Source organism: Hyla sarda, chromosome 6, assembly GCF_029499605.1.
Source record: "Hyla sarda isolate aHylSar1 chromosome 6, aHylSar1.hap1, whole genome shotgun sequence".
In the NCBI taxonomy this organism is placed as follows: Eukaryota; Metazoa; Chordata; class Amphibia; order Anura; family Hylidae; genus Hyla; species Hyla sarda.
The window spans coordinates 118,050,176-118,064,661 of record NC_079194.1 but is presented as its reverse complement, the minus strand read 5'-3'; the positions used below and the strand labels follow the sequence as shown (position 1 = coordinate 118,064,661).

At 49.8% G+C, this 14,486-nt stretch overlaps 1 protein-coding gene across 1 annotated transcript in view; it reads right to left on the bottom strand.

Moving 5' to 3' along the window:
• The window catches only part of LOC130276025 (rab GDP dissociation inhibitor beta-like), a 70,092-nt gene that overhangs the window by 31,124 nt on the left and 24,482 nt on the right, over window positions 1-14,486 (bottom strand). The window contains exons 2-3 of the mRNA XM_056524820.1: window positions 6,857-6,964; window positions 171-267 (exon numbers count right to left, since the gene is read on the bottom strand). Coding sequence (XP_056380795.1) covers window positions 171-267; window positions 6,857-6,964 — 205 coding nt within the window. The remainder of the gene's footprint in view (window positions 1-170; window positions 268-6,856; window positions 6,965-14,486) is intronic.

Below are 14,486 nucleotides of genomic sequence, written 5' to 3'. Positions count from 1 at the left end.
TTTTTTGCTATTTTAACCAGTTGTTATTTTCTACAAATAAATACTCTAAATGAAAATATTTTTTTAAATTTTAAACATGGAAGTAATGGTAGTAACTTATAGAATAAAACAAAACTGTTCATTTGATACATTAACACACAAAGGTGGATCCTTTGCTTTAGTTTTTCTACCGTTGGCCATAAGAAATTTTGGTACAAGATCAACGTTCCATTCTCTGCCTCTGCCCATTGGTTCTGGCGGACCAATTACATTAAACCTTCGATAAAGCTGAAAAGAAGAGACATTAGTAACATTATTTATTATAATACTACATCTAATGCATAACTTTATAGCTGCTAAAATGGTGTCCCCAAAGTACAAGAATATAACTACTGTAATACTGATCGTTTGTACATAAATATAACTACACTATACTACTGCCCCTATATCCAGGAATATAACTACTATAATAATGCTCCCTATATCCAAGAATATACCTGCTATAAATACTGACCCATGTACAAGAATATAAGTGTCAGGATCCGGAGTGGTATGCGGGTAGGCACAGGTAGTGGATCCTCTATGTCAGTGAGGTGATGGCATGGGCCGTACAAGGGGAACGGAATCTAAGGGGTTACTGGTTTTCACAAGAGCCCGCCGCAAAGCGGGATGGACTTGCAGCGGCTGGTAACCCCCAGGTCGTTCCACCCGATAGCGACTCAACCTAACTGACTGCTGAGTCAGGCGCGGTACAGAAGGACTAGGCAAAAGGCAAGGTGTCTGGTAGCAGGAGGTCAGGGCAGGCAGCAACGGTTCGTAGTCAAGGGCAACAGCAAGGGTCTGGATACACAGGCAAAGGACACACAGGAACGCTTTCACTGGCAGAAGGCAACAAGATCTGGCAGGGACAAGAAGGTGAAGTGGTTTTTTTTAGGGTTGGTAGTGCTTGGAACTAATTGGGCCAGGCACCAATTAATGGTGCACTGGCCCTTTAAATCTGAGAGACCCGGCGCGCACGCGCCCTAGAGAGCGGGGCCGCGCCCGCCGGGACTGAGCAGGAGGACAGGGCAGGTGAGAGACATGGGGCGCGATCCGAGAGCGGGCACATCCCGCCTCGGATCGCGTCCCCTCCGGTGACACGGGAGCAGCGCTCGCGGTCAGCGGTGCCGACCGGAGCGCTGCATGTAGAGGCACGCCGTGAGCGCTCCGGGTCCCGCTGCCTCCCCGGAGCGCTCACGGCGTGCCTCTACATGCAGCGCTTCGGTCGGCACTGCGTGACAGTACCCCCCCCCCTTGGGTCTCCCCCTCTTTTTAGAAACGAGGAATCTGTGGATGAGATCTTTGTCTAAAATATTGGCCTCGGGTTCCCATGATCTCTCCTCAGGGCCACAATTCTCCCAATCTACCAAAATTTTTTTTAAAGGCCCGAGGTAACGAGGACCCAACTTGTAGCTAGGGACACGAAACCAATAGTATTTGGCAGAGAGCCACACTTTGTCACCCGGGACAAAGACAGGAGGAGTTCTTCTCTTCTTATCTGCATGTTTCTTCATCCAAGAAGAGGCCAGTAAGAGCGACTTTTGAGTCTCCTTCCAGATGGCGGAGAAGTCCTGGGTTACTTCATCCATGGCAGGAACTCCAGAAGAAGTGGGAATGGAGAAGGGGGGGGGGCAGCGGGTGACGGCCGCACACCACAAAAAACGGAGATTTGGCGGAAGACTCAGAATTTTTGAAATTGTACGAGAATTCAGCCCAGGGCAGAAGGTCAACCCAATCACCTTGGCGGGAAGAAACAAAATGTCGCAAGTAGTCACCAAGAATCTGATTCACTCTTTCCACTTGTCCATTGGATTGGGGGTGATAGGAGGACGAGAAATTGAATTTGATCTTTAATTGATTACAAAGAGCTCTCCAAAATTTTGACACAGATTGAACGCCTCTATCCGAGACGATATGCGTAGGAAGACCGTGAAGACGAAAAATGTGCAGAAAAAATTGCTTCGCCAACTGTGGCGCAGAAGGAAGGTCAGGAAGCAAAATAAAGTGAGCCATTTTGGAAAAACGATCAACGACCACCCAGATGACTGTGTTGCCATGGGATAAAGAAGATCAGTGATGAAATCCATGGCTATGTGGGACCAAGGCTGTTCAGGCACCGGCAGCGGAAGGAGAAGACCTGAAGGCTTCTGGCGATGGGTCTTGTGCACACACTGTACAGGCTCTTACGAAATAGGTCACATCCTTTTCCAGGGAAGACCACCAATAGTGTCTGGCAATCAACTGTAAAGTCTTTTTGATTCCAGCGTGACCAGCCAGAAGGGAGGAATGGCCCCATTTGAGGATCCGGAGGCGAAGACGGGGAGGTACATAAGTCTTTCCTGGAGGGATAGGCACCAGAGAAGCAGGGGCAGAAGAGATGAGACACTCAGGGGGAATGATGTGCTGGGGAAGGGTCTCGGCTTCAGAGGCATCGGTGGTACGAAATAGAGCATCAGCCCTGACATTCTTGTCTGCGGGACGAAAATGGATTTAAAAGTTGAAACGGGCAAAAAAACAACGACCATCTAGCCTGGCGAGGATTTAGCCGCTGGGCGGATTGAAGATAAGACAGATTTTTGTGATCTGTATAGATGGTTATGGGATGAAGGGATCCTTCCAGAAGATGTCTCCACTCCTCAAGGGCCAACTTAATAGCCAATAGTTCACTGTCTCCAATGGCATAGTTTTTTATTGGAGGAGAAAAGGTTTTGGAGAAAAATCCGCAAGTGACATATTTTCCTTTAGCGGATTTTTGTAGGAGAACAGCTCCGGCTCCAACGGAGGAGGCGTAAACCTCGAGGAAGAAGGGCTTCAGAGGATCTGGTCTGGACAAGACTGGAGCAGAGGAGAAGGCGGCTTTGAGGTGGTTAAAGGCTTCCTCCGCCTGTGGCGGCCAGGATTTTGGATTAGCATTTTTCTTAGTCAGTGCTACGATAGGAGCAACGATGGTGGAGAAGTGGGGAATAAATTGACGATAATAATTTGCAAATCCGAGAAATCTTTGGATAGCTCGGAAGTCAGTGGGACGAGGCCAATCCATTACCGCAGATAGTTTATCAGGGTCCATTTGAAGACCTTGACCGGACACAATGTATCCCAGGAAGGGAAGACTGCTGCGTTCGAATAGACACTTCTCAATTTTGGCATAAAGTTGATTTTGGTGTAGTCGCTGGAGCACTTGACGGACATGAAGGCGATGTTCCTCTAGGTTGGAGGAAAAAATGAGGATGTCGTCAAGATAGACTACTACACAGGAGTACAGCATATCCCGAAAAATCTCATTAACAAAGTCCTGAAAGACTGCTGGGGCGCTGCATAGACCAAAAGGCATGACTAGGTATTCAAAGTGACCATCTCTGGTATTGAAGGCGGTTTTCCATTCATCACCTGCTCGAATACGGATGAGGCTATATGTGCCCCTTAGATCAAGTTTGGTGAAAATCTTAGCTCCACGCAGTCGGTCGAAGAGCTCGGAGATGAGAGGCAGAGGATAGCGATTTTTTACAGTAATTTTATTGAGACCGCGGTAGTCAATACAGGGGCGTAGAGATCCATCTTTTTTTGCAACGAAGAAAAATCCAGCTCCAGCTGGAGAAGAAGATTTCCGGATAAAACCTCTTTTGAGGTTTTCCTGTATGTACTCAGACATAGCTTGTGTTTCCGGGGCAGAAAGTGGGTAAATCCTACCACGGGGCGGTGTGGTACCAGGGAGCAGGTCGATAGGGCAGTCATAGGGTCTATGTGGAGGTAAGACCTCTCCTTGCTTTTTACAAAAGACGTCCGAAAAGTCCTGATAGGCCTCAGGAAGACCTGGCAATGGAATAGCCGTGGAGACCTTGCAGGAGGAAACTGGGTGGAGACATCGCTTGTGGCAAGAAGTTCCCCAACTCTTAATGTCCCCGATGACCCAGTTGAGGCTAGGCGAATGACGTTGGAGCCAGGGCAAGCCCAGAAGAATTTCAGAAGTGCAGTTGGGTAGCACAAAAAATTCAATATGTTCATGATGGTGAACTCCAACACTCATAAGTAGCGGTTGAGTGCGGTAACGAATGATGCAGACCAGTCTCTCTCCATTGACGGAAGAAATGAAGAGAGGTTTGACAAGACGAGTAACTGGAATATTGAATCTGTTGATTAGGGAGGCTTCAATGAAACTTCCTGCTGAACCCGAGTCCAAGAAGGCCACAGCAGGGAAGGAAGTATTAGTATTAGTGGGTATGGCAATCTGCACGGGTATAGTCAGTCGTGGAGAGGTAGAATTCACAACTAGCAACGCCTCTCCTACGTTAACTAGGTGCAAGCGTTTCCCTGACGCGGAGGACGAATAGGACAGTCTTTTAGGAAATGTTCGGTGCTTGCACAGTACAGACACAGGTTTTCGTTCCTACGGCGAATCCTCTCTTGTTGGGTCAGACGAGACCGATCCACTTGCATAGCCTCCTCGGCGGAAGGCACAGTAACAGATTGCAAAGGACGCTGGAAGAGAGGTGCCAGGGGAGGAAACCGCCTGGTGCGAACAAGATCCTTTTCCTGACGAAGCTCCTGGCGTCTTTCAGTGAAACGCATGTCGATGCGAGTGGCCAAATGGATGAGTTCAGACAGGGTTGCAGGAATCTCTCGTGCGGCCAGAACATCTTTGATGTGACTAAATAAGCCTTTTTTGAAGGTCGCGCAGAGGGCCTCATCATTCCAGGATAGCTCAGAGGCAAGGGTGCGGAACTGAATGGCATATTCGCCCACTGAAGAACTCCCTTGGACTAGATTCAATAGGGCTGTCTTGGCTGAGGAAGCCCGGGCTCGCTCCTCAAAGACACTGCGTACTTCTGAGAAGAAGGACTGGACGGTAGCAGTGGCAGGATCGTTGCGGTCCCAAAGCGGTGTGGCCCAAGACAAGGCCTTTCCAGACAGCAGGCTGACCACGAACGCCACCTTAGACCGTTCTGTAGGAAATTGGTCTGACATCATCTCCAGGTGTAGGGGACACTGGGACAGGAATCCACGGCACAGTTTAGAGTCCCCATCAAACTTGTTTGATAGAGACAGGCAGAATCTGGGAGCGGCAACTCGCTGCAGAGGAGATGCAGGAGCTGGCGGAGGAGATGGTTGCTGTTGTTGCGGCAGAAGCTGTTGCAGCATAGCGGTCAACTGAGTCAGCTGTTGTCCTTGTAGCGCTATCTACTGTGATTGCTGGGCGACCACGGAGGTTAGGTCAGCGACACTGGGCAGCGGGAACTCAGCGGGATCCATGGCCGGATCTACTGTCAGGATCCGAAGTGGTATGCGGGTAGGCACAGGTAGTGGATCCTCTATGTCAGTGAGGTGATGGCATGGGCCGTACAAGGGGAACGGAATCTAAGGGCTTACTGGTTGTCACCAGAGCCCGCTGCAAAGCGGGATGGACTTGCAGCGGCTGGTAACCCCCCAGGTCGTTTCACCCGATAGCGACTCAACCTCACTGACTGCTGAGTCAGGCGCGGTACAGAAGGACTAGGCAAAAGGCAAGGTCAGACGTAGCAGAAGGTCAGGGCAGGCAGCAACGGTTCGTAGTCAAGGGCAACGGCAAGGGTCTGGATACACAGGCAAAGGACACACGGGAATGCTTTCACTGGCACAAGACAACAAGATCCGGCAGGGACAGGAAGGGGAAGTGGGTTTTTATAGTGTTGGGAGTGCTTGGAACTAATTGGGCCAGGCACCAATTAATGGTGCACTGGCCCTTTAAATCTGAGAGACCCGGCGCGCGCACGCCCTTGAGAGCGGGGCCCCGCGCGCCGGGACTGAGCAGGAGGACGGGGTAGGTGAGAGACATGGGGTGCGATCCGAGGGCGGGCACGTCACGTGCCTCGGTTTGCGTCCCCTCCGGTGACACGGGAGCAGCGCTCGCGGTCAGTGGTGCTGACTGGAGCGCTGCATGTAGAGGCACGCCGTGAGCAATCCGGGGAGGCAGCGGGACCCGGAGCGCTCGGCGTGACAATAATCAGACCATGTTTAACTACTATAATATTTCCTACTATGTACAAGAATATAACTACTATAATACTGCCTCCTATGTACAAGAATATAACTACTATAATACTACCTCCTATGTACAAGAATATAACTACTATAATACTGCTTCCTATGTGCAATAATATAATTACTATAATACTGTCCCCTGCATACAAGAATATAACTACTATAATTATAGGCATAGAGGAAAGGCGGGGTGGCACCACTGCTAGTAACACACTGTGTTGATACCTGCCCAAGATGGGAAAAGAGTACTCTGGGTGAGAGTGCATTAAACTAAGAAAAACCAGTGTCCAAAATTGTGCAAAAAATTTGAAAAATAGTTTTAGCACTCACCATGAAAATGCTTCTTTACTGAATCATCCTTTGGAATTCACCGGCAACCGGCATGGAAGGGAGAAAAAAACGCACAGCCGAGGCTATGCGGGGGTCATGGCAACAAGCCTTGTTTCACGGTCTTCCCACTTCCTCTGGCCTCCCAGAGGAAGCAGGAAGACCGCAAAACAAGGCTTGTTGCCATCACCCCGCATAGCATCAGCTGTGCGTTTTTTTTCTCCCTTCCTTGCCGGTGAATTCCAAAGGATGATTCAGTAAAGGGGCATTTTCATGGTGAGTGCTAAAACTATTTTTCAAATTTTTTGCATAACTACTATAATACTGCTTCCTATGTGCAATAATATAATTACTATAATACTACCCCATGTATAACTACTATAGTATTGCCTCATATAAGAATATAACTACTATAATACTACTTCCCTCCCATGTATGTACAATAATAGATTGTGTAGAATGATAAATCTTAACATCGTACTAAGAAATAAAGTACCTCTTCCAGGGGTGTGATTGATGCACTTTCTCCTCCATAGTAGTCGTTTCGATCTATGTGCAAAACTTTTTTCCCATTCACAGACATTATCCCAGATAATATACATTCCTAAAGATAAGATGGCAAAAGCAAGAAACCTTGTATTATTCTAATCAGTAGGTGGCAATGCTCTATTGTACACTCGAACATTAGGTGGCAATGCTCTACTGTACACACGACCATTAGGTGGCAGCGCTCTACTGTACACTCGACCATTAGGTGGCAGCGCTCTACTGTACACTCAACCATTAGGTGACAGTGCTCTACTGTACACTCGACAATTAGGTGACAGTGCTCTACTGTACACTCGACCATTAGGTGACAGTGCTCTACTGTACACTCGACCATTAGGTGACAGTGCTCTACTGTACACTTGACCATTAGGTGGCAAAGATTTACTATAGGATTTAATATTGCAGTAAGACATTAATGTTAACACAATATTTACGTTAAAATTGTAACTCCTTAAAAGGAACCAATCAGTAGATTTTAGCATATATAATGCTCAACAACGCGTAATATATGCTAAAATCGTTATCCTCACCATCTCCTGGGGAATTTTTTCCCCCCAGGGATGGTAAAGAATTTAAGTTATAAAGTCCCCTCCCTGGGCAGGGACTTCAATTTACCAGCACCTGTCACTCCGGCCATGGTCCTGTCCCCTGGTCTTGATTGACGGCTCGTGTCACCGCTCTGCTCCGTCTGCTTAAGGAGGAAAGCGATGACGCAAGCAGTCAATCAAGCCGACGCAGCTTAGCCACGGCCGGAGCAACGGGGAGCGACGGGTACCGGTAAGTAGAAGTCCCCGCCCAAGGGACTACTTGCAGGGCGGTTGCGGGGGACTTTATAACTTAATATGTTCACCATCTCTGGTGGCAAAAACATCCCCCAGGGATGGTGAGGATACCGATTTTAGCATATATGATGCGTTGTTAAGCATTATATAGGCTAAAATCTACTGATTGGTCCCTTTAAGGGCGAAGCCCATTTTGGCCTTAAGGACCAGACGATTAGGACCAGATCTGTTTTTGCATTTTTGTTTTTCCTCCTCCCCTTTTAAAAATCATAACCCTTTTAATTTTGCACCTACAGACAGATATAAGGGCTTGTTTTTTTGCATCACAATTTGTACTTTTTAATGACTTCACTTATTTTATAACAATAATCTGCGGCAAAACAAAACAAAAACTTGAGTGAAATAAATGTTTTTATTTTTTGTAACTTTTAGGAGCTTCCGTTTCTACGCAGTGCACTTTTCGGTGAAAATTACACATTGGGCCTCATTTACTAAGAGTTTCAGGTTTTTACTAGTGGGAAAAGTTGTTTCAGACTTGCAGGATTCCTCTCTATTTACTATTGGGAAAAGTCGGGAACATTTTCTGACCAGCTTTTTCTAGGTCGATATTTCCAGCCATTTACCCACAGGATTTTCTGTGAATTCAATAGTAAATCGGTCGGGTTGTGAAACCACGCCCCTTTTTGGGCTGACCATGCCCCTTTTGCGACAGACCACTATACCATATCATAGTCTTGATCAGTGTTATTGGTGCTCTGCTGCTCCAGCCTGCAGAGGCTGGAGGCAGCAGGAGATCACCGATCGGATGGTGAGGAGGCAGGTAAGGGCCCTCCCACCATCCTCTCAGCTGATCGAGACATCGCGATTTCATTGCGATGGTCCCCTTCAGCTCGTTTTACATTCATTTTAGACACCGTGATCGGGGATGCCCGACATTGACTCTGGGTCCTGGCTCCTGATAGCAGTCGGGACCCACCGGGTTTGAAGCACACTCAGCCCATGAGCATGCTTCAAACACCGGTAATGGGGCCAGGGTTTACCCAGTTCCTGGACACAAGGGCATACCCATACGCATAACAGGTTAAATGCTGCTCACATGACATGACTTTTCACGTAAAGTGTTGTTATGTAATATTGTAATAACACCCTTAAGAGTCATGTGACTAAAAGCTGCTGTGGAGCACTATTCTACAGGAATTGTTCTCTTTCGACAGCATGAAAGGCCATTTTGAATCCATGTGGGCCCCATTTAGTGTCCCCCAACACCTAAAACATTAGCCAGAAACTAGAATTGCTCTCAATCCGGAGGGCCTGGGTTATCCATGCATTACGTGGAGAGCCTGTTTTTGCCCAGCCTTGATGGGTACTGCATAATATTGGGCTAGAAATGCACTGCTTAGGTTACCTGCTCCCCAATGCTATAGGATGATTATTCTATCACTCCTCCTCGTAATTGGGGACAATTCCTATAATTTCGTAGGGACTTGCTAGTTATGTAGTTGCCTATTATGATTGAAATGGTTCAGGGTTGTGGGCTGCATTTCATATACAGTTTCCACTCTGCTCTGCTGTTGTTGTAAAGCAAATAAGGCTAATCCCTCTTCCCTGACATATCAGATTGATATATAAGCCGTGATTGGTGACGGTGTCTGAAATCCCCCAAGCAGATTAACCATGACAGCCTCACTGATCTGCCGGCGATGTCAGCTAATGTGTGCAGGGGATGGAGCGTGAAACAGGGGCTGTAGAGGCAATAAGACAACATGTCTGATCAGAAAGCACGGTACTTGACTGCTTTGCAATGAAATTCAGGATATAGGACTGATGATAAATCTGTCCATCTCTGGTGAATCTTAAAGTGAATAGGCCTCGCAGGTACGCCGTGGCATTTTTTGCCAGTATTCCGAAACATACCAATGATGTTCTGTCTAAAACATATATCAATCCAGCTTTTGTTATCCATGTTTATATAAACGTTTATGACATATCCACAAGATATTATTAACATTGAACAGGGTGCTGTACACATTGTAAGGGGATAATACATATTGTTGCACAAACGCACAAAATTACAATAAACGTAAATCAGTAAATGACAGACTGATTTGGAGGGTGAGGGGGTCCGGCCCACGAGGGCTTACAATCTACAAGATATCCACAAGATATGCCAAGGCAGGTTATCACTAAGACCAGTGATTGGATGAGCAGGTGTTTTCTGTCTCTTGAACCATAATCAGGAAGAACTGCTCAACCAGGACCAGGCACCGATGGGACAATAGCGGTGAGGGATCGGACAGGTAAGTATAACTATATTTTTAGGGTGCATTCACACACATTGGATCTACTGCAGATTTGAAGTTACAGATTTTACAAGGCAATTATTCAGTACTTTTGATTGGCATGTCCATAAAGTAATTGTCACGATTCGGCTTCCAGGTAGTGGATCCTCTGTGTCAGCGAGGGATTGGCGTGGACCGTGCTAGTGGACCGGTTCTAAGAGGCTACTGGTTTTCACCAGAGCCCGCCGCAAAGCGGGATGGTCTTGCTGCGGCAGTAGCAACCAGGTCGTATCCACTAGCAACGGCTCTACCTCGCTGACTGCTGAGAAGGCGTGGGACAGAAGGACTAGGCAGAGGCAAGGTCAGACGTAGCAGAAGGTCGGGGGCAGGCGGCAAGGTTCGTAGTCAGGATGGGTAGCAGAAGTTCAGGTACACAGGCTTTGGACACACTAAACGCTTTCACTGGCACAAGGCAACAAGATCCGGCAAGAGAGTGCATGGGAGGAGGTCAGATAAAGGCAGGGAGCAGGTGGAAGCCAATTAAGCTAATTGGGCCAGGCACCAATCATTGGTGCACTGGCCCTTTAAGTCTCAGAGAGCTGGCGCGCGCGCGCCCTAGAGAGCGGAGCCGCGCGCGCCAGCACATGACAGCAGGGACCGGGACGGGTAAGTGACCTGGGATGCGATTCGCGAGCGGGCGCGTCCCGCTGTGCGAATCGCATCCCCAACGGCCAAGACAGTGCAGCGCTCCCGGTCAGCGGGACTGACCGGGGCGCTGCAGGGAGAAAGACGCCGTGAGCGCTCCGGGGAGGAGCGGGGACCCGGAGCGCTAGGCGTAACAGTACCCCCCCCCTTAGGTCTCCCCTTCTCTTTGTCCGGTAACTGCCTCCCCTGGGATGAGGACACCGGGAAAGAATGGAGGGTTTCCTCAACGGCAGGCAGTACAGCAGGAGTGGGAATGGGGAGGGAGGGCAGAGGGCGAGGCCTGGCACGGGGCAGTGTGACACCAGGACGGGGGCCATGGGGAGGCACAGAGGCTTGCCTGACGGGACTGGGAGGGGGGGAGAGGCACTTCCTGTGGCAGGCAGAGTCCCAGTTCCTGATCTCCCCGGTGGTCCAATCAATGGTGGGGGAATGAAGCCGGAGCCAAGGCAGACCGAGGAGGACCTCAGAGGTACAGTTGGGGAGAATGAAGAACTCAATCCTCTCAAGGTGGGGTCCAATAGACATGAGGAGGGGCTCTGTGCGGTAACGCACGGTGCAGTCCAATCTGGCTCCGTTGACCGCGGAAATGTAGAGCGGCTTGACGAGACGGGTCACCGGGATGCAGAATTTATTAACAAACGACTCCAAAATAAAATTTCCAGAGGCACCGGAGTCCAAGCAGGCCACGGCTGAGAGGGAGGAGTTGGCTGAAGAAGAAATCCGCACGGGTACCGTGAGACGTGGAGGAGCAGACTTGGAACCAAGAGACGCCACACCCACGTGAGCTGGGTGCGTGCGTGCGTTTCCCAGGCGTGGAGGACGGATAGGGCAATCCACCAAGAAATGCTCGGTACTGGCACAGTAAAGACAGAGATTTTCTTCCCTACGGCGATTCCTCTCTTCCTGGGTCAGGCGAGACTTATCCACTTGCATGGCCTCCTCGGCGGGAGGCCCAGGCGTAGATTGCAACGGATACTGTGGGAGAGGTGCCCAGAGATCTAAGTCTTTTTCCTGGCGGAGCTCTTGGTGTCGCTCAGAAAAACGCATGTCAATGCGGGTGGCTAGATGGATGAGTTCTTGCAGATTGGCAGGAATCTCTCGTGCGGCCAGCACATCCTTGATGCGACTGGATAGGCCTTTTTTAAAGGTCGCGCAGAGAGCCTCGTTATTCCATGATAACTCGGAGGCAAGAGTACGAAATTGGATGGCGTACTCGCCCACTGAAGAATTACCCTGGACCAGGTTCAACAGGGCAGTCTCGGCAGAAGAAGCTCGGGCTGGCTCCTCGAAGACACTCCGGAGTTCAGCGAAGAAGGCCTGGACTGTGGCTGTGGCAGGATCATTGCGGTCCCAGAGCGGTGTGGCCCAAGACAAGGCCTTTCCTGAAAGAAGGCTTACTACGAACGCCACCTTAGACCGTTCTGAAGGAAACAAGTCCGACAACATCTCCATATGCAGGGAACACTGAGACAAAAATCCACGGCAGAGTTTAGAGTCCCCATCAAATTTGTCCGGCAGGGACAAGCGGAGGTTAGGAGCGGCCACTCGCTGCGGAGGAGGTGCAGGAGCTGGCGGAGGAGATGGTTGCTGCTGTAGCAGAGGCAGAAGTTGCTGTAACATGGCGGTCAACTGCGACAGCTGCTGTCCTTGTTGGGCAATCTGCTGCGATTGCTGAGCGACCACCGTGGGAAGATCAGCGAGACTTGGCAGCGGCACCTCAGCAGGATCCATGGCCGGATCTACTGTCACGATTCGGCTTCCAGGTAGTGGATCCTCTGTGTCAGCGAGGGATTGGCGTGGACCGTGCTAGTGGACCGGTTCTAAGAGGCTACTGGTTTTCACCAGAGCCCGCCGCAAAGCGGGATGGTCTTGCTGCGGCAGTAGCAACCAGGTCGTATCCACTAGCAACGGCTCAACCTCACTGACTGCTGAGAAGGCGTGGGACAGAAGGACAAGGCAGAGGCAAGGTCAGACGTAGCAGAAGGTCGGGGGCAGGCGGCAAGGTTCGTAGTCAGGATGGATAGCAGAAGTTCAGGTACACAGGCTTTGGACACACTAAACGCTTTCACTGGCACAAGGCAACAAGATCCGGCAAGAGAGTGCATGGGAGGAGGTCAGATATAGCCAGGGAGCAGGTGGAAGCCAATTAAGCTAATTGGGCCAGGCACCAATCATTGGTGCACTGGCCCTTTAAGTCTCAGAGAGCTGGCGCGCGCGCGCCCTAGAGAGCGGAGCCGCGCGCGCCAGCACATGACAGCAGGGGACCGGGACGGGTAAGTGACCTGGGATGCGATTCGCGAGCGGGCGCGTCCCGCTGTGCGAATCGCATCCCCAACGGCCAAGACAGTGCAGCGCTCCCGGTCAGCGGGACTGACCGGGGCGCTGCAGGGAGAAAGACGCCGTGAGCGCTCCGGGGAGGAGCGGGGACCCGGAGCGCTAGGCGTAACAGTAATTACTTTATGATATCCACAGCTGCAGATTTTTCAAATACAAATCCGCAATAGCAGATCGGCACCAAATCCAGTATGTGTAAATATACCCATGTGCCAGCCGAACCTATAACTAATAATGTTGTGGAGCTAGACAACCCATTTGAGCCTTATGTTATGTTCACATGGCGGAATTTCCAGGCGGAATTTTGCAGGAATATTTTGCTGCAGCAGTCCAATTGTTTTCATTGGGACTTTTGCTGCACTGTGCAGACGTCAGAAATCCAGATTCCGTCATCCACAGAAAGATTAGACTTGTCTATTCTTTCTGCAAAATATGCTCAGAGATGCATTGGTCTCCTGCATCGGTCTCCTGTTCACCCGCACTATAACCCGGTGTATTGGGTTTAGTGTGGGTGAACGGCTAACCGTTTTCCTTTAATAAATTTAAAATATAACTTTTTACACCAATGTTTGGTTGTCATATGCAACAAGGGGATGTGGCTTAAAGCTTAAAGCGCAACTGTGTTCAGGTGGTGTGTATAGCAATATTTTTACCAAATATTTGCTGGCTTTCATGAGTGCAAAAAAATGCTTTAATTCAAAGCCACTGACGTTCGGATAGGCGTGGCGCGAGGTACACGATGCCCCGCCGCTGCCACGCCCACCCCCACGCCTACCCCGTATGTCAGCACTAGGACCGCTGTGTGATTGACACACAGGTCCCAGTGCATGCGCCCTTCAGCTAATGTAACCTGCGTGCCGCTGTGTGTAATCCAGCAAGCGCTTGCTCCCGCCGCCATCTTCCTCCTCAGTGCGCCTGCGCCGATCAGCGCGCAATCCGGTTAGTTCTCGATACTAGGTGCAGAGAGGAAGCGGGCTGTCTGCACCTAGCACTGCACAGGCGCACTGAGGAGGAAGACGGCAGCGGGAGCGAGTGCTTGCTGGATGACACACAGCGGCACGCAGGTTAGACTAGTTGAAGGGCGCATGCGCTGGGACCTGTGTGTCAATCACACACAGTGGTCCCAGCGCTGACATACGGGGTAGGCGTGGGGGTGGGCGTGTGAGTGGGCGTGGCGGTGGTGGGGCATCGCGTGCCTCGCGCCACGCCTATCCAACCGTCAGTGGCTTTGAATAAAAGCATTTTTTGCAGTCATGAAAGCCTGCAAATTTCAGGTAAAAATATTGCTATACCCACCCCCTGCACACAGTACAAAGGCTGTGTGCAGGTTATTGCACCAAGATTTCATGACAGTTGCGCTTTAAAAACATTAGTGCAGTGTGTAAAGATACACAATAAATGTGTCTAAAATAAGATGTGCCAAATTTAGCCAAATTTAATTGCATTTTACAACAAGGTCTAGGTGAAAATACCTTAA